This window comes from Neospora caninum, chromosome VIIb (genome assembly GCF_000208865.1).
Source record: "Neospora caninum Liverpool complete genome, chromosome VIIb".
Lineage (NCBI taxonomy): Eukaryota > Apicomplexa > Conoidasida > Eucoccidiorida > Sarcocystidae > Neospora > Neospora caninum.
This window is the reverse complement of record NC_018394.1, coordinates 2,998,708-3,023,658: the sequence shown is the minus strand read 5'-3', so window position 1 is coordinate 3,023,658 and position 24,951 is coordinate 2,998,708. Positions and strand designations below refer to the sequence as shown.

The 24,951-nt window shown below is 53.2% G+C and overlaps 5 protein-coding genes across 5 annotated transcripts; 4 read left to right on the top strand and 1 right to left on the bottom strand.

Moving 5' to 3' along the window:
* Positions 1-1,101: 1,101 nt before the first annotated feature.
* Positions 1,102-2,004, top strand: NCLIV_027690 (SRS domain-containing protein; the record flags this gene model as incomplete). Its single annotated transcript, XM_003882963.1, has 1 exon — positions 1,102-2,004. One exon carries the CDS (start codon positions 1,102-1,104, stop codon positions 2,002-2,004), a length of 903 nt encoding a protein of 300 aa, XP_003883012.1.
* Positions 2,005-6,246: 4,242 nt separating this feature from the next.
* NCLIV_027680 (SRS domain-containing protein) lies at positions 6,247-7,146 on the top strand (the record flags this gene model as incomplete). Its single annotated transcript, XM_003882962.1, has 1 exon — positions 6,247-7,146. One exon carries the CDS (start codon positions 6,247-6,249, stop codon positions 7,144-7,146), a length of 900 nt encoding a protein of 299 aa, XP_003883011.1.
* A 3,323-nt stretch (positions 7,147-10,469) lies between these two features.
* NCLIV_027670 (SRS domain-containing protein) lies at positions 10,470-11,366 on the top strand (the record flags this gene model as incomplete). Its single annotated transcript, XM_003882961.1, has 1 exon — positions 10,470-11,366. One exon carries the CDS (start codon positions 10,470-10,472, stop codon positions 11,364-11,366), a length of 897 nt encoding a protein of 298 aa, XP_003883010.1.
* Positions 11,367-13,938: 2,572 nt separating this feature from the next.
* NCLIV_027660 (conserved hypothetical protein) lies at positions 13,939-15,925 on the top strand (the record flags this gene model as incomplete). Its single annotated transcript, XM_003882960.1, has 4 exons — positions 13,939-13,975; positions 14,595-14,734; positions 15,066-15,133; positions 15,778-15,925. The coding sequence occupies 4 exons, from the start codon at positions 13,939-13,941 to the stop codon at positions 15,923-15,925; spliced, it is 393 nt and encodes a 130-aa protein (XP_003883009.1).
* Positions 15,926-18,887: 2,962 nt separating this feature from the next.
* Positions 18,888-21,959, bottom strand: NCLIV_027650 (hypothetical protein; the record flags this gene model as incomplete). Its single annotated transcript, XM_003882959.1, has 1 exon — positions 18,888-21,959. One exon carries the CDS (start codon positions 21,957-21,959, stop codon positions 18,888-18,890), a length of 3,072 nt encoding a protein of 1,023 aa, XP_003883008.1.
* Between the last annotated feature and the right edge of the window lie 2,992 nt (positions 21,960-24,951).

Genomic DNA, 24,951 nt, shown 5'->3' with positions numbered 1-24,951 from the left:
AATCCCATAGAGGGTTGTTCGGCATGAGCGGTTTCGACTAGGAAGGGTGACAAAAAACGTGTCACGGAATCAATTGATGATTTCGAGAAGACACATCAAATCTGTGGATAGCTAGGATAGCGCAACAGGAAAGAGGTGCCAGATTTATGTAGCATCATGGGTCATCAGTCAACATCAGCCGCCAGAAGCGGCGCCGCCGTGCGACGGTGTGTTTGCCTACTATGCTGTGTCTGATCATCTCAGCCCTGAAGCCTTTCTGGGAGTGGCAGGGTCATGAACAGCAAGAGTCAAGGGCAACTGCGACATCATCGATAGCAGCTCGGCAAATTCTAGATCCTTCTGCAGCATAAGCTCAACCATGAGAACAAGTGTCGCTTCAGCCCGGCACACCGCGAGTCAGTGGACGGGAGTAAATTCAGCTTTGTTCTGGAAAACACCGAAATCCGGAATATGACTAAGAAAGCGCTTGAGTGTTTCCGTAGATATATTTGTAGCTCTTAAACTCAACAGGGGGGTTGAAAGCCAAAACATGTTTTCTCGATATCGATGAGATGAGCCACGAGGCAGATGTGTCTTCGCAAGACAGCAGTCAGAAGCAGGGGGGCGGTTGCCCGAGAAGGGAGGAGACACCACCACCATCCTCCGCACGGGTGATGAAGGAGCCTGCTTGGCCGATTCTCCTTGATTACAGGTTTATGTCTTTTTTGACTCATTCCCATGTCGCAGGAGAGCCGATCCAAACATTCGGGAGGGACAGCGAACGATTCGAGCCACACAAGGGCGACTGTTGGCGGATAGGGGAGCTCAAGATCCAGCGCGCACCAGAGTGGGTAGAACGATGTTATAAGCACGTAGGTCGTATACATGCAGACTCTCCGGCCGTCCGCTGACCGCGGGCGCTGCCAAGACATGCATTCGCTTTTGGATAGAAGCAGAGGGTTAGTTGTCACGGTCACTTTTTGTTTGTTTTGGTATTCACATCTAGCGACAGGAACGGGCTGGCCACTTAAATACGTCCGCATTATTGTCAGTCGGACGTTGGGAGCTGTCTTGCGACAGGTGACCAATCAGGATTCAAGACATCACTGAGCTTCGTATTCAATGGCGAGATATCTTGTCCACGCGGGCGGCGTGTTCCGCCCTCTAGGTCGCGTTCTGTTACTTGCTGGGCTCATTCAGTTTGTCAACCGCACTGCACAGTCTACGGCTGTTGAGGTGCCAACCCACACGTGCGCCAGTGACAGGATCGAGGTGTCGTTGACTCCCGGTAACCTGGCCGTCAAGCTGGTATGTCCCCCTGAGTCACCACTCTCTCCAGCTGGTTCCAATAATGCCCTTCAGTACACGAACGGCACATGCGGGGAACAAAAAACTTTGACTGAATTACTAGGAAATGGCTCTACAGCAACCTGGGACGGCTCGACACTGACAATGTCGAAGCTCCCCACCGAAGCAAAGCAAATATGTTACCAGTGCAAGAAAAGCAGTGACGTCACCTGCACAGCCGTAATCAACGTTGCGAGTATGCCCAAAAGCTGCACGGCTTCGGGGGCGCCGGGCCGTAGTTTAACAGCTGGATCAGGAGATCTTGTTCTCCAAGTAGAGAACACAGACGCGGTTTACTTCACCTGTCCTACTAACTACAATCTGGATCCCGATAATGCGTCGCAAGTATACGTTGAAGAAGGAGAAGAATGCGCCAACAGCCCAACTACAAGAGACGACATTGAGCGAAAGGGAGATCAAACCAATGGTTACTCGTTCCGATTGAAGGAGCAACCGCAGAAGGAGGAAACGTTTTGCTACAAATGCAAGAAAGCGGGTGTTAAAACAGGCGAGGAGTGCACGATCAAAGTCAAAAGCGTAACTACAACCACAACAACAGTACCTGAATCGTCAACAGACGATGAATCTACGGATTCAAATGCTTCTGGAGCAGCGACAGTGAACTACGTCACGGGACTTTTGTGGCTGGCGGTCATGTGGCTGGGATACCTTTTGTAAAAGACACACACTGACGGTTGTGCAAGTGTACCATGCATACAGAAACCTCCTCGAGGCTTAGGAGGAGGCGAGTCACACGTATAGGTGGTGAGAAGTTGCCATAGCTTGTTTCTGGACACGTTGTACGTAGCTATGGAGCCACAATCGGCGGATTACCCTCACAAACCTTCTTCCAACGCACAGTAAAGAGAAACGAAAGAGGAGAACGGGTCACGACGGATAATGTCCGTATCATGCGGGACTCTGACGTATATAGCACAGGGGAAACAGTCTACGAGTTGAGATTTACAGCCACGTGCGATTTGCAGCGGCTGCCCGCACGAAAGGGGGCCTAGGGAGCGACATGTCCATGGGCCCATCGAATCAGGGACTTTCGACGCGCATATCAGCGAAACAGGTGGAACCTTTAACAAGAGCAGTGATAGAATGCGTCTTTCTCTACTCGACAGAATTGAGTTGGGGCTCACCTGGATTCGCGCTAGTCCAGAAGCCCTGCCTTGATGTCAACATCAATTTCGCTATTGCCTTCGTTTTCACGTCCCCTACCAGGCACTGTGACAAAAAACAAAAGGTCGTGGCAGTGTCATCGGTGACTGTGGTAGGAAGTGGCACCAGGAGAATACCTGTTCCTCAAATTGCGCAAAACACGACTAGGTGAGGTGAACACACACTCGCGAAAACTTTTGCACTTTCCATTGCGCGCCCACGCAATCACGAGAAGGTAATCCCTTTTATTGAACATAACACAAACACCGGATTCCGACTTTGTAACCTGGCATGGAGATCGATCGCCTCGTTCCGACTGTCGGCACGCCTCCTCAGAGGGTCTACTGATGCTGACTCTCTGGGGCTGGGCCGCAAAACAAGAACTCGGGCCTTATTGTCAGTCTCGCAGTTTGTGCACATGGTACCTGTTTGCGAGAGATAGAGAGAGCAGGCCTTGCCGTAACACCGGGCCAATTTATGCTTTTTTACCTTGCCATGTAGGGAGACACGGCACAAGCATTGCCAAGAGACAAATGAATGCACATACTCTGAACCAGAAAAGAACGGGAAAAAAGGAGCCTCCTTCCATAAGCACCACCCGTCATCTGGGGTTCCTCTAAGGAGATTAAAAGATGCGGAATTCGAAAGGAAGAAAACCCCTACCTCTTATGCTGCAACCGAGGTTCACGTATCCATGCTGTGCGGATGAAAAGGAGTTTGTACACGTCTTTCATGGGCTGTAAATGGACCCTTTCGGAAGAATCATTGCCAAGGTTCAAAGAGGAATGCCGACTGGTGCAGCGTTCACCTCACTGTTGGCAGCCTGGCGGGCATCCTGAAGCAGGCCCAGGACTGACATTGTTTGGTGTAAAGGGACAGTTGAAATGGCTTTGAGGTGCTGCGTATGGTTGTCCTGGCTACACGCACCCATCACAGCTCCACCAAAGTAGTTTCGCGCACTCAGGATGCAGGGGGCATAGCCCAGCCCGTGTTCGCCAGTGCCCCTTGGCTACTCAGCTTGTCGATCTGTGCACTTGCTGCCATCCTGCGTGTCGGTGGGATTTCGAGTAGCAGATTCCAGCGGGTCCATATAGGCACTTCAGCCGTTATTCGAGAAACGGTCGATGGGGGAAGAAGTGAGGTGTCAGGCTTCAACCCACACACAGGCCACATTCGGAACAGCAGAATGCATTCGTCCGATCCTTTCCACCAGAGAATTCTGCAAATCACAGGGCCTAAGCGCTAAGCAAGGACCCAGGTTACTGTGAGGTATCGAGATGTGAGTATCGACAAACAGGTCCGAATGAGGTCACAGCGCAATTCTCGAGGCTACCTCGTGGTATCAATAGACCGCACCACCACACGCGAGCAGAAACGACGTGCCCGGAAACCTCTTCAGACCTGCTTTGTAACAAATGAAAGCACCGCTTTCTCTAGCACGCGGATGGTTACGTGCTACCGCCAAGCCGAGCCAGCGACGGTCGCCAGACTTTCCGAGCTGCTTTGCACATTCCGCATTTGTTGCAGCATGATATCCCAGCCTCCACGAGCGCCGATGACCGATCCGAGGAGCGACGGCGGCAAAGACGCCCTTTCGGCGGTTCGTGTCCCAAATGCGTATCATGTCTGTGTGTGTCTCTGACAGAAAACCAGATTACAGGAAAATCAGAAAGTGCAAATCGCTGTAGACGTCCAGGAAACGAGACTGGTGTTTGAGAACCCCCAGGATTCCCGTTGCAGCGGTGGATTTTTTTGCACATTCCGAAATGTAGGTGCCGTGCACGGTGCGCTGTGTCGTACTCGCTGCTGGAGGGAAAAGGCGTGGGGTTTCGTGGTGTCAGGCATGCTTCCAGACTGCCTTTCTTTGCAGCAGTGTCTCTCGCTTCCCAGAATATTTAGTTTTGTTCATGTTTAGTCTTCCCCTCATTTCTGCTGGTTCGCAGTTGCCCCTGTCTCTTCCGTGGACAAGAATACATCGCGCTGCCGAAAGAAAACGGAGCGTAGCGCAAATTTAAGGTCGTGTACTATCCCTAAGCAGCATTGCAAGTCTCCCATGGAGAGAAAAGCTGTAACACTAAACCTGGTGGGTGGCCCTGAGCGGCACAACGCAGCGACATGCGTGCATGCCACAGTTGTGGATATGGGCGGGGCTCTAGTCTTCACCGTAACTACCTAACCAGCGCCCTGGTGGCATAAACGATAAGTGAGACAAGATAGGTTCACCACTGATCTTCATACTTTGTCGGTATGGGTGTAAACGACAGCGAGTGCAACACATCACATGAACTCGAAATATTGAGATATACGTCGCGGTATTCACGTGCACATGCGGAATAACCTTGCAGCCTTTGCGTGGTGGTACGTGCTGCCGGCGTGCTGTCATGTCAGCAATTTCGGCTGTAGTCTCTTAGACGACCCCAGTCCAACCTTCGGAGCTCACATTGCTCGTACGCCTCAGCCCGCTTTCCGGGTGTCGCTAAGCCTGCTAGAGCGCACGGATGACCTATCTCCACGTTTCCACACACTTCATAAGACGCACCAATTGCTTCATGATCTCTGTTGAAACAAGTCCAGTAAGGTCATTTTCGTCCAGGAGTGTCTTCCTTATAGAGTGCTTCCCCGGAAAGCGTGAGTCTCTGACAGTAAGGACAACTTCTGGGGCTCACACCCGGTCGTTCGACATGTGAAGTTTCGACTACGAAGGGTGAAAGAGTGTGACTGCATGAAGTGATGCCCCCGAGAAGACGCACCAAATGCGTGCATAGATAGGATAACGAAGCAGGGACGAGTTAGCAGCCGTGGAGCATCATGGGTCATCAGTCGACGTCGGCCGCCAGAAGCCGCGAGACACTGGGCGACACTATTTTTTAGCATGCTGCAGTGTACGATCCACTCAGCCCCAAATCCTTTTTTTTTAAGTGTGGCACTAAGAGAATGAAAAAGAGTAACGGATAATGGTGACTTCAGCGACAACAGCGAGGTAAAAATTAGATACTTCTGCAACGTAAGCTCCAAAACAGAACAAGTGTCTCTCTTCAGCGCGGTTCACCCCGAGCTAGTGTGTAAGAGCAAATCCAGCTTTGCTCAACAAAGCAAAATTATGCAGAACATAACTATGAAGGTGTTTGCATACATATACTGGTAGCTCTGAGACTCAACGAGTAGGTCGAAAGGGAACACATCTTTCCTCGATATGGGTGAGATGAGCTGACAGGCGGATGTGTCTTCGCAAGACACCGGTCAGAAGCATGGGGCGGTTGCCCGAGAAGGGGGGAGACACCACCACCATCCTCCGCACGGATGATGAAGGAGTCTGCTCGTCCGATTCTGCTTGATTACAGGTTTCTGTCTCTTTTGACTCATTCCCATGTCGCAGGAGAACCGATCCGAACATTCGGGCGTGACAGTGAACGATTCTGCCAGACAAGAGCGACTGTTGGGCGATAGAGGGGCTCGAGATCCAGTGCGTCAGCCACGCATCACAGTCACAAGAACGGTGTTAAGCACGTAGGGCCGTATACATGCAGACTCTCTGGTCGTCCGCTGACCGCTCGCGCAGCTAAGACATGCATTCCCTTCTGGATCTAAGCAGAGGGTTGCTGTCACGGTTACTTTTTGTTTGTTTTGGTATTCACATCTTGAGACAGCAAAGATCTGGTGACTTTAGTACGTCTGCAGATTGGGAGTCGGAGGTTGTGAGCTGTTTTGCGACAGGTGACCAATCACAATTCAAGACATCACCGAGCTTCGTATTCAATGGCGAGATATCTTGTCCACGCGGGCGGCGTGTTTCGCCCTCTAGGTCGCGCTCTGTTACTTGCTGGGCTCATTCAGTTTGTCAACCGCACTGCACAATCCGAGGCAGCTCAGGCGATGACTGAGAACTGCGAGAGTGGCGAGATCCAAGTTTCGTTGACTCCCGGTAACCTGGCCGTCAAGCTAACGTGCTCGGGTAAATCAACACTCTCTCCAAGTGAATCCAAGGCACTTAAATACTCGAATGGGAATTGCGAGGATGGAGACAAGACATTCGATGAATTGCTAGGAGAAGGTGCTACAGCGACCTGGAAGGGTTCGCAGCTGGAAATCACAAAGCTACCCACCGAAGCAAAACAAATATGTTACAAGTGCAAGGATGAACAAGCAGTCACCTGCACAGCGGTAATCAACGTCCCGAGCCAGCCAAAAAGTTGTAAAACTGCGGTGTTGCCGAGCCGTAGTTTGAAAGCCGCATCAGGAGATCTCGTTCTCGAAGTAGACGGCACGGAGCCAGTTTACTTCACATGTCCGGATAGTCACACTCTGGATCCCTCGGAAACAAACCAGGCATACATTGGAGCAGATGAATGTGGTACTTCACCAACTGCAAGAGAGGACTTGCAGCGGAAGGGAGATCAAAGGAAGGCTTACTCGTTCCAGCTGACGAAAGAACCGACGAAGCAGGAAACGTTTTGCTACAAATGCAGGAAAGCAAGGGGTAAGGCAGGCGACGAGTGCACGATTAAAATCAAAAGCGTAACGACAACCACAACAACAGCAACTGGATCGTCAGCAGACGATGAATCTACGGATTCAACTACTTCCGGAGCAGCGACATTGAACTACATCACTGGCCTCGTCTGTGCGGCTACCATGTGGCTGGGCTACCTTTTGTAAAAGGCACAAACTGACGGTTGTACAAGTGTATCATGCATACGGACACCTCGAGGGTTAGAAGGAAGCGAGTCACACGTGTAGGTGGTGAGAAGTACGATAGCTGGTTGCTGTATCCTCTCTGCGTAGCTGCGGGCACAGCACCGACGCATTACTATCACAAGGCTTCGTCAAATGCACCGTATAGAAACACCAGAGGCGTCGACGGCCCACAACAGAAAAATTCCCGTGCCATGCTGAACTCTGACGTAGATAGCACAGACGAAATAGCCTACTTGTTGGGATTTACAGCCTCGTGCAATTTGCGGCGGCGGCTTGCAGGAAACAGGACCGAGGGAGTGACATGTCCACTGGCTCATCGAAGCAGGGACTTTCGACGCGGATATCAGCGAAGCAGATGAGCAGTTTAGAAAGAGCGGTGACCGACCGCGTCTTTCTCTACTCCACAAAATTGGCTCAGAGGGGCTCACCTGGATTCGCGGGCGTCGAGAAGCCCCGCCTCGATGTCAACTTCAATTTCGTGACTGCCTTCGTCTTCACCCCTCTACCCCCTACCAAGCGCTGTGACAAATAAAACAACAAAGGGTCGTGGCATTCCCATCGATACTCATCATCATAAGGTGACTGTGGTAGGAAGTGGCACCAGGAGAATACCTGTTCCTCATATTGTGCAAAACACGACTTGGTGAGGTGAACAAACATTTGCCAGAACTTTAGCACTCTCCATTGCACGTCCCCGCAATCAGGAGAAGGTAATCTCTTTGTACTGAACATAACACAAACAGGTGATTTCGACATTGCGGCTTGGCAGCGGGCGTTGGCCACCTCCTTACGGCTACCACCACGTCTGGTCAGACTCCCAGAGCGCCGGTCGATGCTGACTATCCGGGGTTGTTTCGTGAAACAAAAACTCGGCCCCTATTGCCAGCGTCACACTTTGTCTTCATCGCACTAATTAATGCAGGAGAACGCATCACACCAGGGCATTTCGCCGTCACTTCACGCTGCCCAGAACACACTTTGTCTCCCCAGTAGTGCGAGAGCCGGCACAAGCGATGCGGGGAGACCCAGGGAGGCAAGCACTCTGAATCAGGAATAAACGACAAGGACAGAGCCTCCATTCACTAACGCGACATCCGCACCAGGTTTGCCTCTGAACAAACTGAATGTAATGGAAGTGGAGCAGGGAGAACAATGTTTGCTTATTTTATCCATAAAGAACTGTCAAGTAGAAGACGCAGTTTACGGCAAGCCGTCAGGCGGCCTTCTTCGGGGCTGCGTAGTGCCGCACTGGTTGGAGGGGGGAAGTCGGGTGTTTTCCTTGGTGTCAGGCATGCTTCGAGAGTGCTTTCCTTGCTGGCGTGACTCTCCCCCTTCGGAATCTGTGCGCGACCCTCTGTTTGTTCTACTGTTCCGTCCTGGTCGTTCGCAGCTTTCACTGGCTTCGTCGAAAGCCTGGACATCCACCTTGTTGCCAAAGTAAACGGCGTAGAGTGCGAAGTTGAGTCCGTGCGTTGTACCTAAGCAGCCTCACAAGTCTCCGCTGCTGCGAAAATCTGTTCCACCAAAACTGATGGCTGACCCTCAGCGACGCAACGCAGTGACGGCGAAGCAACGGCATTACGTGCTTGTCACAGCTATGTATGTGTGTCAGGTTCCGATTGAGCATTCACGTATCTGGTGTTGTTCATCCGGTACGCCGCACTGCAACCACCTAAGCAGAAGGTATAAACAATATGTGAGACAGGATAGGGGTTCATCACTGATTCATCCGTGCATTATCTCTACGGGGGTGAAGCAACACGAGTGAAGCATGTTACATGAACTTGAAAAATCGCTGAAATATGTCGCGGCATTCACGGGCACAAAAATAGGGAATATCACCGTAGCGCCCTCTTGCTGGTACGTGCTGCCCTCCTGCTGTTATATCACCAAGTTCGGCTGTAGTCTCGTAGGCGACACCGATACAACCTAGGAGGTCATATTTCTAGTACACTGCAGCCCAGTTTTTGTGAAATGATAACCCGTTTTCACCGCACGGGAGATTTCTGGGCACAAGTTGTCGCCTCGAGGCTTCCATACACCTCATCACACGCTCCACTGAGTTTTGTCGACCTCTGGCGAAACAAGCCTTGTAAGTTCATTTTCGACCCGGACAATATTCACCTCAGAGAGCTTGCCGGAACACTTGACTCTCTGTCGGTAAGGATACCTCCCTCTCCGGGAATCCCATAGAGGGTTGTTCGGCATGAGCGGTTTCGACTAGGAAGGGTGACAAAAAACGTGTCACGGAATCAATTGATGATTTCGAGAAGACACATCAAATCTGTGGATAGCTAGGATAGCGCAACAGGAAAGAGGTGCCAGATTTATGTAGCATCATGGGTCATCAGTCAACATCAGCCGCCAGAAGCGGCGCCGCCGTGCGACGGTGTGTTTGCCTACTATGCTGTGTCTGATCATCTCAGCCCTGAAGCCTTTCTGGGAGTGGCAGGGTCATGAACAGCAAGAGTCAAGGGCAACTGCGACATCATCGATAGCAGCTCGGCAAATTCTAGATCCTTCTGCAGCATAAGCTCAACCATGAGAACAAGTGTCGCTTCAGCCCGGCACACCACGAGTCAGTGGACGGGAGTAAATTCAGCTTTGTTCTGGAAAACACCGAAATCCGGAATATGACTAAGAAAGCGCTTGAGTGTTTCCGTAGATATATTTGTAGCTCTTAAACTCAACAGGGGGGTTGAAAGCCAAAACATGTTTTCTCGATATCGATGAGATGAGCCACGAGGCAGATGTGTCTTCGCAAGACAGCAGTCAGAAGCAGGGGGGCGGTTGCCCGAGAAGGGGGGAGACACCACCACCATCCTCCGCATGGGTGATGAAGGAGCCTGCTTGGCCGATTCTCCTTGATTACAGGTTTATGTCTTTTTTGACTCATTCCCATGTCGCAGGAGAGCCGATCCAAACATTCGGGCGGGACAGCGAACGATTCGAGCCACACAAGGGCGACTGTTGGCGGATAGGGGAGCTCAAGATCCAGCGCGCACCAGAGTGGGTAGAACGACGTTGTAAGCACGTAGGTCGTATACATGCAGACTCTCCGGCCGTCCGCTGACCGCGGGCGCTGCCAAGACATGCATTCGCTTTTGGATAGAAGCAGAGGGTTGGTTGTCACGGTCACTTTTTGTTTGTTTTGGTATTCACATCTAGCGACAGGAACGGGCTGGCCACTTAAATACGTCCGCATTATTGTCAGTCGGACGTTGGGAGCTGTCTTGCGACAGGTGACCAATCAGGATTCAAGACATCACTGAGCTTCGTATTCAATGGCGAGATATCTTGTCCACGCGGGCGGCGTGTTTCGCCCTCTAGGTCGCGTTCTGTTACTTGCTGGGCTCATTCAGTTTGTCAACCGCACTGCACAGTCTACGGCTGTTGAGGTGCCAACCCACACGTGCGCCAGTGACAGGATCGAGGTGTCGTTGACTCCCGGTAACCTGGCCGTCAAGCTGGCATGTCCCCCTGAGTCAACATTCACTCCAGCTGGTTCAAATAATGCCCTTCAGTACACGAACGGCACATGCGGGGAACAAAAAACTTTGACTGAATTACTAGGAAATGGCTCTAAATCAACCTGGGACGGCTCGACACTGACAATGTCGAAGCTCCCCACCGAAGCAAAGCAAATATGTTACCAGTGCAAAAAAGGCGATGACGTCACCTGCACAGCCGTAATCAACGTTGCGAGTATGCCACAAAGTTGTACGGTTTCGGGGGCGCCGGGCCGTAGTTTAACAGCTGCATCAGGAGATCTCGTTCTCGAAGTAAATGCCACGGACCCAGTTTTCTTCACCTGTCCCTCTGATTGCACTCTTGGTCCCCCTACTGCAACACAAGTATACGTTGGAGAAAAATGCGGAGAACCAGCAACTCAAAGAGACGACATTGAGCGAAAGGGAGAACAAACCAATGGTTACTCGTTCCAACTGAAGCAGCAACCGCAGAAGGAGGAAACGTTTTGCTACAAATGCAAGAAATCGGGTGAACCGCCAAACGACGGGTGCACGGTTAAAATCAAAAGCGTAACTACAACCACAACAACAGTACCTGGATCGTCAACAGACGATGAATCTACGGATTCAAGTGCTTCTGGAGCAGCGACAGTGAACTACGTCACGGGACTTTTGTGGCTGGGGGTCATGTGTCTGGGATACCTTTTGTAAAAGGCGCACACTGACGGTTGTGCAAGTGTACCATGCATACAGAAACCTCCTCGAGGCTTAGGAGGAGGCGAGTCACGCGTGTAGGTGGTGCTAAGTTCATGTAACTGGTTGCTGTATACGCTATACGTAGCTGTGGAGGCACAACCAGCGCATTACCCTCACAAACCTTCTTCAAACTCGCAGAATAGGAAAACGCCAGGCGTCAACAGGTCACAACAGAAAACACCCGTATCATGCCGAACTTTTCTGTGGAGAGCAGAAATCGAAAAGTCTACTTGCTGGGATTTCCAGCCTCGTGATATTTGCAGGGGCGGCCCGCAGCAATGGAGCCCTAGGGAGTGACATGTCCATGGGCCCATCGAATCAGGGACTTTCGACGCGCATATCAGCGAAACAGGTGGAACCTTTAACAAGAGCAGTGATAGAATGCGTCTTTCTCTACTCGACAGAATTGAGTTGGGGCTCACCTGGATTCGCGCTAGTCCAGAAGCCCTGCCTTGATGTCAACATCAATTTCGCTATTGCCTTCGTTTTCACGTCCCCTACCAGGCACTGTGACAAAAAACAAAAGGTCGTGGCAGTGTCATCGGTGACTGTGGTAGGAAGTGGCACCAGGAGAATACCTGTTCCTCAAATTGCGCAAAACACGACTAGGTGAGGTGAACACACACTCGCGAAAACTTTTGCACTTTCCGTTGCGCGCCCACGCAATCACGAGAAGGTAATCCCTTTTATTGAACATAACACAAACACCGGATTCCGACTTTGTAACCTGGCATGGAGATCGATCGCCTCGTTCCGACTGTCGGCACGCCTCCTCAGAGGGTCTACTGATGCTGACTCTCTGGGGCTGGGCCGCAAAACAAGAACTCGGGCCTTATTGTCAGTCTCGCAGTTTGTGCACATGGTACCTGTTTGCGAGAGATAGAGAGAGCAGGCCTTGCCGTAACACCGGGCCAATTTATGCTTTTTTACCTTGCCATGTAGGGAGACACGGCACAAGCATTGCCAAGAGACAAATGAATGCACATACTCTGAACCAGAAAAGAACGGGAAAAAAGGAGCCTCCTTCCATAAGCACCACCCGTCATCTGGGGTTCCTCTAAGGAGATTAAAAGATGCGGAATTCGAAAGGAAGAAAACCCCTACCCCTTATGCTGCAACCGAGGTTCACGTATCCATGCTGTGCGGATGAAAAGGAGTTTGTACACGTCTTTCATGGGCTGTAAATGGACCCTTTCGGAAGACTCATTGCCAAGGTTCAAAGAGGAATGCCGACTGGTGCAGCGTTCACCTCACTGTTGGCATCCTGGCGGGCATCCTGAAGCAGGCCCAGGACTGACATTGTTTGGTGTAAAGGGACAGTTGAAATGGCTTTGAGGTGCTGCGTATGGTTGTCCTGGCTACACGCACCCATCACAGCTCCACCAAAGTAGTTTCGCGCACTCAGGATGCAGGGGGCATAGCCCAGCCCGTGTTCGCCAGTGCCCCTTGGCTACTCAGCTTGTCGATCTGTGCACTTGCTGCCATCCTGCGTGTCGGTGGGATTTCGAGTAGCAGATTCCAGCGGGTCCATATAGGCACTTCAGCCGTTATTCGAGAAACGGTCGATGGGGGAAGAAGTTAAGTGTCAGGCTTCAACCCACACACAGGCCACATTCGGAACAGCAGAATGCATTCGTCCGATCCTTTCCACCACGGAATTCTGCAAATCACAGGGCCTAAGCGCTAAGCAAGGACCCAGGTTACTGTGAGGTATCGAGATGTGAGTATCGACAAACAGGTCCGAATGAGGTCACAGCGCAATTCTCGAGGCTACCTCGTGGTATCAATAGACCGCACCACCACACGCGAGCAGAAACGACGTGCCCGGAAACCTCTTCAGACCTGCTTTGTAACAAATGAAAGCACCGCTTTCTCTAGCACGCGGATGGTTGCGTGCTACCGCCAAGCCGAGCCAGCGACGGTCGCCAGACTTTCCGAGCTGCTTTGCACATTCCGCATTTGTTGCAGCATGATCTCCCAGCCTCCATGATGCGCCAGTGACGCATCCGAGGAGCGACGGCGGCGAAGACGCCCTTTCGGCGGTTCGTCTCCCGGATACGTACCGTGCCTATGTGTGTCTCTCTGACGAGAAGGAAAACAAGAGCACGAGAAAATCGGAAAGAGTGAACCCTCGTAGACGTCCAGGAAACGAGACTGAGTTTGAGAGCCCTGCAGAATTCCTGCTACCGTGCTGGAGGTTCTGCGGAGACCGAAATGTAGGTCTGATACACGGTGCGCTGTATTCGTACTGGCGGGAGGGGAAAAGTCGGGTGTTTTCGTGGTGTCAGGCATGCTGCTAGACTGCTTTTCTTTGCTGGCCTGCATTTCACTTCTCGGAATGTCTGTCTTTCTTTTGGTTACCCTTTTTTCTTTCAGGTCATTCGCAGCTTCCAGTGTGTCTTCCATAGCGTGGGCATACACCGTGTTCCGAAGTAAAACCGAGCGAACCTTAAATTTACGGCCGTGTGCTGTTCCCAAGCTGTTTCTTCGAAAACACTTCCATTTTTTCTGGCAACCGCGACACAAAATGGCGTCCCTCGTTCAACCGGCCCGTTTCTTAGATGGTAAGCTGAAAGTCTCACAAGCAAAGACAGTGCCAAAAGACTTTCCACCGACCAACGCATGGCGGGATTCTCTGGGTGTGTCCGGAAATCGCACGTCGCTGCAGCGCACCTGCCGTTCCCCAATCCAGATAAGATGTCCCCAGGTTTCTGATCAGTTCTCTATTCCGCCTGTTCATTCAAGTTTGGTAGCGGTTGACGGGTCCAGCAGTCCGTTCGTCAACGGCTGCGTCTCCCGTCTACAACACCGCTGTGTCCTATCGAAAGTGTGTGTTGGGACGTTCGGGAGGAGCAGAAAGAAATTAAGATGAAAACAGGAAAACGCGAGGAGAGAGACAGGTGTTCCCTTCTCCACGCCAGTGGAGTCTGTTGGAAACAGCGAGTGTGCCTGGGGCCTGCGAACATACAATCGAAAAATTGTGTGTGTGAACTCTCTGCCATGGTCCTGCGCTTCGGATTTGAGGAGCCTGAGTTACCGTGGGCGCTCTTCTGCTCGCCTTGTCTTCTTCAGTTCTCTCGTCTCCAGTTTGCAATTTCCTCCGCAGCACCTGAACACTTTCCTGTTTCCCTGAACGGAAAACCGGCCGTCTCGCTACTCTGCTGCCGCTGAATTTTTTCTCAGCCGCCGTCATGGGGCTTTTCGCCATGGTCCTCTCTGCTCTGATGCTGTACATGTTCGGCGAATTCTGGAATTTGTCTCAAGATCCGCGCTTCAGTCAATGGAAAATCGGCTTCTTCATGCAAAAGCTCTTCCCCTTCAAGGTACACGTGCCAGCGGATCATTCTGTTCGAGACCCATCGACCTTCTGCTTGGCTGGGTTTCTGACATGCCCGTTGTTTCTCTCTTTCTCCGTCACTCCCGTGACTCTGAGGTTTCGGGACTTCCGTTAATTTCTTGCCATCGGCCGTTCCTTCGTTGTCTGAAGAGGATCCTCTGCAGGATAGACCAGTGGGAAACAGGGGAACGCGCGCACCGGAAGACAGAGAAGACTCCTGCTGACGACGACTGCTCTTGTCTCTTTCCGTTTCCATGGGAACGGCGTGTGTTCCTTTCTCTGTAGTGGAGGTTCTTTCTCTTTTTTCTTTTTCGCAGAGAAATTTTGATTTCAACCTCACCCACATCCTCCTCTTCACAGTCTGTGTCCTCCTGCTCAGCTTCCGGTGAGTAGTACCCCTAAAAACCCGCTGTGTTTTCTGCCAATCTCGCGTGTCTCTCTTCCTCGCTTCCGTTTTTTCTCTCCTGTGTGCGTATACTCTCGCCGTGACCTTTCCCGTCTCCAGGAGTCTAGTGCCGGTTCACCGCGGCTGCTCGTCGGCTGAGTGTCTACACCTCTCTGCCTTCTTATCCGTACTTTCCTCTCGGTTCCGTCCTCAGTGCCTTTTGCGTGATGCCTTTTTTTCTTGTGTAGCCCTGACTGCTTTCTGTCTCCCACCATCCTGCTTGTCTACTGTTTCACACCCATACCCCCCCTCCCCCTCTCCCCATGTGGCCATGTTGCTCCTGATTCGTGCGGTGAAGATCTGGACGATGCTCCTTCGTCTGGGTAGGCGCGTAGCTTTTCCTCTTCTGTCTCTCAGTTTCCTCGTTAGGTTCTCTTCCGTTTTCACTCGTCTCTCTTTCCCTCCCTCTTCGCTCGTCTTTCTCGCTCGTTGCCTGGCATTTCTGTCTCGCAGTGTCCCTCCCTCTACTGCTTCTCTCCCTTCCCCTCTAGTACTTCTTTCCCTTCCCCCCTCTACTACCTCTTTCCCTTTTTTCTCCGTCTGCATCCCATGTCTTGTTTCTTTCTCCTTGCCGTGCCTGCCAGCCCGGACTACGAATTCCTTCCAGCGGACCAGCAGGCGCAGTACCGCAACGGCCATACCTGCTGCGCGCAGAATTCCGCCTCTTCGCAGCAACCCCAGCAGCAGGCTGAGGCGGGGTCTGCCGGGAAAGACGGAAAGAAGAAGCATTAAACATTGAAATGGGCGAAGAAACGTGAACCTCTTTCTCTCCTTCGGGACGGCATCGTATCCTTAGCAGAGGCCAGCAATGAGAGAGAAACAGAGAGGACAGAACAAGGAACCCCGACTTTCCTGATATGAGACAACATGCGGCGAGCCGTGTCTTCTCTCCCTTCGAAGGTCGTGACACTCAAAACAGCAAAGGAAGACATTCACACCTTGCGTTTCTGATTATTCTATCACGTTTTCGGATGGGAGAAGAGCGGGCGAGAGCGCGGTACAGAGACGGGAGCATGTTCAAAGAGTCTCCTCGAGGAGCACTGCAATCGGTTGTCGATGTTTGCATGCAGAAGAAATTAAACAGAGTGTGCGCTTCCGTGTGTGCACCCGCGTCCGTACACCAAATAGGTATTTATCTTTCTGTGGATCTCTATTTCCTGTCTATGTATACAATGTACCTATAGACTCGTTTGTGTATCTATCTTTACCGATATGCATTCCTGCGGTTTCGTTCCCCATGCACTGCGCGGCTATCGTTTTCTCTGGAGAAGTTTGCTTTCCATTGTTTTGGACGTTGTCTTCTCGATCCATGCTGTCCAGGCTGTTTCTCTGTCCCTGTTGCGTGTTTTCGTTGTCCCTCGTTCCGACTCGTTGAGGACTGCGTGTGTGGTTTTCTCCGCAATCGCGGAGCCCAGAAAGGGGGGAAGATGCGCGGGAGAGACTTTTTCCTCGCAAAACCGCCTTCTGGTTGAGAAACGCGTCGCAGCAGGAAAGCACAAGACGAAACCCGCACCACTGAGCTGCGTGACACGCGCCGTTCGACTGTAGGTGTATGATCGTGTAAATAGGTGCTGCCGAATGGAGGTGTTCACCTGTGCCGAGGCAGCGGTACGTAACAGACGTCGCCGACACGGAAAAATGCAGAAGCGCGACCGGCTGGGGGAGTACAGAGCAAGAGAGGTGCGGATTAGAGCGCGGGAAACAGAAACACAAGAAAGCAGAGGAATCAAACGGTTCCTCACTTTTCGAAGAGACACTCGATTCCCGCAGAACGAACGGGAAACACGAGGACGAAGATGTTACGCAAGGAAATACGTAAAGGGCTGATGCCAACTGAGAGTGACGAGGGAAACACTACGACATTCGCTCGACTGAAAGCGAGGAAGGCGTCTCGTCAAGAGACGAGGGGAACGCGAAATGAGGAACCTCGCAAGGTCGCCGCCACCACATCCACTCGAAGTTTCCTGATTTTCACGCGAGACCGGGCACCACGGGTCTTCGAGCTCACCTGTACCTACCTTTAGAACACTCGAAAGGGCTGTGCCGATGACGATGGGAATCGATTAGTGAATGTGTAGACAAGCTCCTGGAGACTCGGGTGATACACAATGTTCCAGAAAACACCGGATCCCTGAGAAATTTCGCGTTTTGAAACGCCTCACGCGACGATCCGGATCTCGCTGCCCACGTGAGTCACCAATCACGAAGACTTTCACGTCTTGCTGGCACTGGACAACGAAGACGCTTCATTTCGTGCCTGTTGTTTCGCCTTGCCACGACACTTGGGATGTTCCTAGATCCAGTTCCCCTACCCCCTTGCCACGGGGGCAAAGCTGCTTTCACGGAAACACCAGGTAGCGTCACAGAACCCGAACTGTTCGCCAACGCTCCACCGATCCGACACTTTTAGCTGTCTTAACCAGTCCAGTGGGGTGGTGCCGTACATCAGTCATAAGGAACCTGGTTGTCTGTATCTCACCGAAGGCGGATCTGTTTGCGGCGAGATCCACTCTTGCTGGAACCGGTGTTGAGTGTTCTAGACTTGGGTCGAACTCGAAACAGAAAACAGTGTAGAGACTTGCGGCTGTCTCCTTGCGGGGGAGCCCTCGAACCTGCGCACTCCCCCGATTCCAGAAAGTCCACGGCTTGCGAGAACGAGTCACACGCGGCGTCACAGAAAACAAGACCCCGTCAACCTCGTGGTTCTTCGCCAAAGACTTTCCGATGAAACATCAGAGAGTCCAGTCGATGAAAGCGCATCGCCCGTTCCTTGGGTGTCTAGGCGCCCTGTAAACCGGCCATGGGGTGTGACCAATCTGTTCTCAGATTCGAAGAAATTCCCGACTTCCTTTCGGAAAGGGACTGCACCTACAACTTTACATTTCGCGTGGTGTCCTTCTGCGGTACATCCTCCCGAGTTTGCGGGAAAGTGTTGAGACGAAGCCTCGTGGCAACGCAACGTTCCCGGCAGTAAACTTCTCCAGCGGCCACCGGCAACCGCGGAGTGTGTTGGACAAGTTAACACTACGGCAGCAAAAATGAGCGAGCTCCGATTCACAGCGTGCCTAGGCGAGTTGAGATTCTGTATCCGGCCACTCCAACGGTTTAAACGAAGAAGAAGGGCCTCTTGGCGGAAACGGATTACGGCTTTAAAAATGCCGTCGCCGAAATCTGTTCTGCCACAATCAGCGCGGTTCCCCCTGTTTTCTTCACAGGTACAACTGGAGAAAAACCGAAGACTATGAAATGACACTGCTCTTGCAGATTCCCTTTCCTCTGCGACTCGCCGACACAATACGCTCTAGACCGCCCTCCAGGGATGCTCAGCGGTGCCGGAGCTTCTTTAGGCGGTCACAAGGAAGGAAAAGGATACACGTGAAATGGTATGCTGACGCTCTCGGTTCGTTGTGCTGCTCCAGACGAATCCGGAAAACATAATTCCATTTTATAAGAAAAAATACAAATCAACAAAGGCTGCGTTTCTTGTTGCTGAATAGAGGCTCATCCGTGGTGTTTCCCGCCGTCTCCCCGGCTCAGGCTCCATTCAAAGACACGTGAGCTTTGGCTTTGTTCCGAGTCTCAAAAAGGAATTCGCACCGTCCCTTCGTTCTCCCTCTCTCTCTCCCGCCCTCCCCGGGTGTTCTTCCACGTCCATTTCTCCTTGGCACTCTTTCTCTCCAGATTCTTCGCTTCCCTAAGTGCTTCGTTCCTTCGCTCCCACTCGGCGCCTTCTCTTCCTCAGCATGCGCTCCGCTCTTCTTTTGACTTCCTCCAGAGTAGGTATCTTCTCTGTCTCTCCGTCCTCGTCGTCTTCCTCGTCCTCTTCCTCCTCGCCCGTCGATAAGTCATCGTCTGAGGAGTCGATAGAGTCGTCATCCTCTGACCCTCCGCCACAGCATACAGTGCTGATCAGCAGGATGACGGTGAGGAGGAGCATGAGAACGAAGGCGCAGAAACCCAACACGATGCGAAGGAAATCTGGCCACGAGCGAGAGGCGTCGCGGCGCAGAGTCTTCAGCCATCTTCTCAAGTGTTTCCAGCGATGCAGAAGGAAGCGGACAACAGGAGCCCGACCTTCGCCATCGAACGAGCCTTCAACGTGAGCGTCCAGCTCGCCCGTCAGAAGCAGATGCAAACCGCGGAAGAGTGCGTCAAGAGTCAAACGTTCTTTGTCTCGATACACCAAATGTACACGTTCTTCATATCCGCGCGGGCGTTTCGATTCGTCGCTCCCTTGGGGAGGCGGAAAGGCGATGACCGCCGGCAGGTCGCCGGGTGTATAGACACCGTATTCTTCGAGGGATTCGGAGAACATGTGCCCGTCGACAATGCCGAAAGTGAAAGAGGCGATCGACGCAGACGTTCGCTGGCTGCCATCCTCTTTATGCACGCCGCCTGAGAAGGACGGACGGCGAGAGAAAGGCGACGCAAACTGTCTCTCGGCAGTGTACATACAGCTGGCCACCTTGGTCAGCTTCCAGATCTTCTCGACAAGAAGAAGCGTCTCCATTTCGTTGATGTCGACCGGCTTCCAAGCGCCGGGATGCGGCGAGTGTCGCGGATCCGCCGAAGGATCAATGAGAAGCACATCATCTGCGTTGAGAATCAAATCGTCTCGCTCCACGATCGCCTCCGGCACGGCACTCTGCTGGTCCTCGCCGTCGCGCCTCTCTTCCCGCGCCTCCTCCGCGGCGGCTTCGATCTCTGCGTCTCCCTCCCGGAACGACGGCAAGAGCTCTTCTCTCCATTTCCCTCTCTTCAGGCGGACCAGCGTCTTCAGCAGCAGCGCAGTGAGCGCGACGGCATTCAGCTCGCCCATCCAGTCGAGCGCATGCAGATCGAGGGCGACCAGGACGAGGGTTCGGTCCGAACTTCGTAGATTCAGAAAGTTCTCTTGCGACACGAGAGGCATGACGGGCGAGCGGAAGGCGTGCAGAAAGGTCGAGAGCGGGGAGGAAGCCGGCGTGTCCGCCGTCGTGTCAAAAGGCCCCGTGAACAGCGGCGCCAGCATCAAGCTCACGTCGTCGGGTAGACGAAGCAGAGACGAGCAGAAACTCTCCCGCTCCCCGCCGCTGGCCCCGGCGCTACACCTCGCGCTCCTCCCTCTCTCCCGCGGTTCTCTGCGGCACGTCTGTTCGCGCTGACGCCGCAGGAGCCGTGTCCTAACTTGGTCTCGCCACACTTCACTCAGAACGACTTGAAGAGCTTCCAACCGCCGGGAAGTTCGCTGCGACTCCGCGTCTTCCTGCGCCGGCGCCTCCTCCCCCTCGTCCACGTCGCGCGCGTCCGTAACCGGGTCGGGAAGATGCAGCTCTGGCTGCACAGCCGCCACGGAGAGGGCGGGGTGGAGCTCAGAGATGTCGAAGGAGGCCGCTGCGGCATCTCGGCCGTCTGGGCCGTGAACCGCGAGACCGTGAAACAGCTGCTGGAGTTGCAACACGCCGAGAAACTGCGTGCACGGCGCAGGGTCGAGAGCGACGACAAAGTGTCGCTCGCCGCGGTCGCGCTTCGCCAGCCCCGTGAAGATGTCGATGGCTGCATGCACCTGCTCGAGAGGTGGAGAGACAGCCGTCTTCGCATCGCACCTTGCCTGCGGTCCCCCGCACGCGCCGGCGTGTCCCGGGCCGTTCTGCGCACGCAGGCGCCGCGCGTCGATGCACAGGAGAAACGACACCGACGTGGCGTGGACATCCGCCGAGGCAGGGCGCAGCAGAAGCCGCAACTCTTCGCTTCCCGACACCAGCCGGACGGCCTCGCCCTCTAGACGCCGAGATATCCACGCGAGGAACCCATTTCCTTCTCGGTCGCCGACAGACGCGGCGGAGGCCGGGGCCCCGCGATAATCGGCCGTCACTTTGAGGAGGAAGTCGACGATCGCCTCGGGCGTTCGCGGGCGTCGCAGTGGATACTGCGCGACGCGCGCGGCGCGGAACCTTTCCTGCTCATTTGTCGGCTCTCGAGAAGAGGACTGCGCGCGAGCGCCGAGGCCCGCGAGCGAACGCAGCAGGAGAATCGAGGGGTACCGGTCCACGTCGAAAACGTCTCGACAAATGCCCTCCGTTTCCTTCGAAGCAAAACAGTCGAAACGGCCAAAAAGAACGTCCGGGTATGCGTCTTTCCCCTGTGCGTCTTCGTGCTCGAGTCGCCTCCACTCCTCGCCGAGCTTTCGCTTGAGAGCGGCAGCCGCTTGACGCGCCTGCACAGCGTCCGTTTCCGCTCGCACGACGTCCTCTTCTCGTGCGTCCTGCTGCAGAGCCAAGAGCCTCGCCTCGGCCGCCGCCGCGTGGCGCTCCGCTTCTTCTTCCGCCTGCGCGGCGTGAGCCCGGAAGGCGGCGAGCGCGTTGCCGCGACTGTTTCTCAGCGCGCGAATGTGGTGTCTGTACACCTCTGCCGCGTCCTGGAACGGGCCGTGGAGGGCGCGGCAGTGCGCGCACCAGGGTGCGACAAACGCGATGAAGAGAAGAGGCTTCCCGTCCAGGCCATCGCCTTCTTTCTCGACTTCGAAGAGCACCTGAAGGTCATTAGGCGTCAGCTCCAAGACGCGGGTTTGGTCCTCGCCGGCCGGAAGCGGGGACGCGACTTCGAGCGCAGCTGCGAAACGCGGGGCGAATGCCGAGCTGCGGGGAGGCGAGGAGGCGCGCCGTTCGGGCAGGACGCAGGACGGGAAGAGCAAAGGCGAAGACACGAGATACAGACAGAAAAATGCGGCGGGAGCGACGCGAAGAAGGCGAGGAAAGGAACGTGAAAAGGGAGACACACGCCACATGGTGACTGCGATCGCGGTCTCACATGCAGGAAGTCGTGCGAACGCTACGGAGCGTTCAAGAAACAGATCGTGAAGGAAAGCAAAAATGCACATTCCTCGTTTGCATACACGCGCCCTCACAAAAGGACACCCCACACATTTTACGAGTCCTTACACGCGCAGGAAAGATACGCAGAGAGACACCTAAACAGAAGTATGGAGACGACCCTGACGGAGATCGACGCGCATGCACTCTACGCGAAATTAGAGAGGCTCGAGAGTGCTATGCTTTGAAAATGATGCCATCATGTTTTTGAGACAGGCGGTGTTTCTGTGGAGTGAAAATCGCCAGCGGAGCGGCGACAAGATTTTAGACGTGCGCGGGATTGAAGTCGACGCCAAGTGCAGGAGACGAACTGGAAAGATACTCGGAATGGTAAAGGGTTTGAAGGGGAGAAACATGAGAGGTTGAGATCGACAAAGGAGAGACTAGAGGGAGAGAAACGGGCGAATTGTGATTCTTCTGCTTGAAGGCAACATGGAAGAGACCGCCACGGAGGCCGCAAGGAGAGGGCAACGCCAAGAGGCGTGGAGGAGACAGAAAGTCCCAGAATCGAGGAGGGAAGCGCGAAACAAATCGAGAACTTCAAGCAGACGAGAGAAATCGAAGCTGCCGCGCGAGTTCGCCCACGCGGCCGCCGCTACGGGAGGTATTCTCCTCTGAAAATCGAATGAGAATAAGGGCGTTCCTGTGCAGCAGGGAGAAAAGTGGAGGCAGACAGAGAGAAACAACGAAGGACAGAGACACTAAGAAGAAAACCAAGACAGATGCGGGATTACGAGGGGACAGGGAAGGGACGGATGATGGAAGAGAGGAAGAGAGAAGAGGCAGAGAGGGCGAGGAGGAGGAAGAAAGAAAGGAAAGAGGGAGAAAGAAGAGAGACAGAAGAAGAAAGAAGACAAACGGGACGAAAAACGAGAAAGAGGAGGAGAGGAAGGACAGTGTGTGTGCATGCGATTTTTCTAGCTGGGTCTTGTTTGGGCACAGAGAGGCTGGGAAGAAGGCCATCTGAACAGGCTCCGCGCTGCCGAAGAATTCATTGAGCGTCTCCCACTTAACTGGTAAATAAAAGCGTGAGAAAACAGAAAATCACAGGAGACTAGACTGGAAGAAAGGTCTCGTTTCACACAAGGTGTCTCCGTCTCAGAATCTCTCCGTTGCACACCCTCGCTCGCATGCACCAAATTCTGACCCGAGTCGACAGCTCTTGTCGCCTGCCAGGAGAGATCCGTGTCAAGGATCGAGATAGGATTTGCAAAGACGCGAATCGCACGGTTGGGGGAGAATCGGACTTCTTTTTTGTTTTTTTTCTTTCTCTCTGCGTTGGAAGAGAAGCGCTCGTGGGGACAAAGGGACACCGCGAGGCCTCAAAAGAACGTTCTCTCGCTTGCTCATCGGCCTTCCAATAAGCCGTAAGCAAAAGCCCGAGAAAAGAGAACTCCTCACGATTCTTTCTCTCCAGTCTTCCTCTCTTTCCTGGTTTCTTTCCTCTGCGTTTCTCTCGCGTCTCGATGCCTGTCTAACTCCCTGCGGGCAGTTTGGCCCCACGCTTGCTTCTTCCCGTTCTCCTCTCTCGATACTCAACAGACATGTCTAGACATGAAAAGCGATATGCATGCAGAGAGACATGAGAGACCTTCGGAATCAATCGGTGGGTAGACACTTTTCTGAATATGCCTATCGAAAGGCCTTTGGGGGCCGATGCGTATATAAAGAGATAGGTGCGAGCTACCGAATATGGATATAGAGAGATATGAGAGGTGTTGGGAATCGATATGGATGTAGAGACCCAGGGAGATGCGTTCGTTTGGAGAGGAACGGAAGTGCACACATGCCCCATCGCTGTCTCAGAAGTTCATCGAACGCGGTGAGGTCGCCGTCAGCTGTTGCTTATAATAGCGTGACTCTCTTTCTAGGGAGAAAGCGCTTTTTGGGGGATACACTGGAGAGAATCTCTGAAGAGAAGGCGTTGTGTTTTTCGCGAGCGGCGGCGGTCTATCTGAAGGCTGAAAAAACCCCAAGATTTACACCCGCAGGAACCTGCTGCGACCGCTCCTCTGAGACTACTCCGAAGATACATGAAGAGCCTAGTCCAAACCTACCCACATCGACACAACTTTATACAAGTACACATGCACCGTTACATATATATATATATATATATATATATGTATTCGAGCGTGGAGGCTGCATGCATGCGTGTGCAACCCTGTTCGGTACAGATGCTGCATTTTTTTCTTGCGAGAGTCTTCGCATCAGGGAAGTAGGTGGAGTTCCCGTTTCTTTCTCTAGGTCCTCTGGCCAATCTTGACCTTCTCTCTTCTCTCCTTGCGTCTTTGGGTTGTCCGAGGCAGTTGTGTTTTCGCTCATTTTTTTTTCGGAGAAAGGCGTTCTTCTACCGCAAGACTCGCGAAAGACACCGGTGGACAGAGGCAGGAGCTCTCTGGGCTCGCGCCCGAGAAATGCAGCATGAGGGGAGAGTAAGAACCGACGGAAATGAGAGCGAATGAGAGAGAAAAAGACAAAGAACCAGGCTTAAGAAGGCTCCAGAGAGACGCACCACAACGCCATAGGCCACGGAGCAGAAAGGCTTTTGAAAAGCAGGTCCGAACGCAGAAAAAGAGGAGACGCATCCACTGAACTCCGCAAAAAAGCGATTGTTCTCTCTAGCTCCCCTCCCACCACGCTTGCCACGGCAGCCCAAAAAAGCCTGGGGGTAAGAGAAAGAGTGCGCGTTTACTGAGAGTGAGAGGCAGCGGGAGAGAGAAGAGACAGAATGACGGGAGCGAGGGAAAACCGTCCAGAGGCGCGAGGCAAGCAGGAGAAGATGCAGAAGAGCGAGAAGCGGCGACTCACCCGTCTTCTCGCCGGACAGCGGCGCAAAGAACAGAAAGACAAAAGATGCCAGAGAAGGTAAACAGTGAAAACAGGCTCATGGGACGCCCCTTCTCA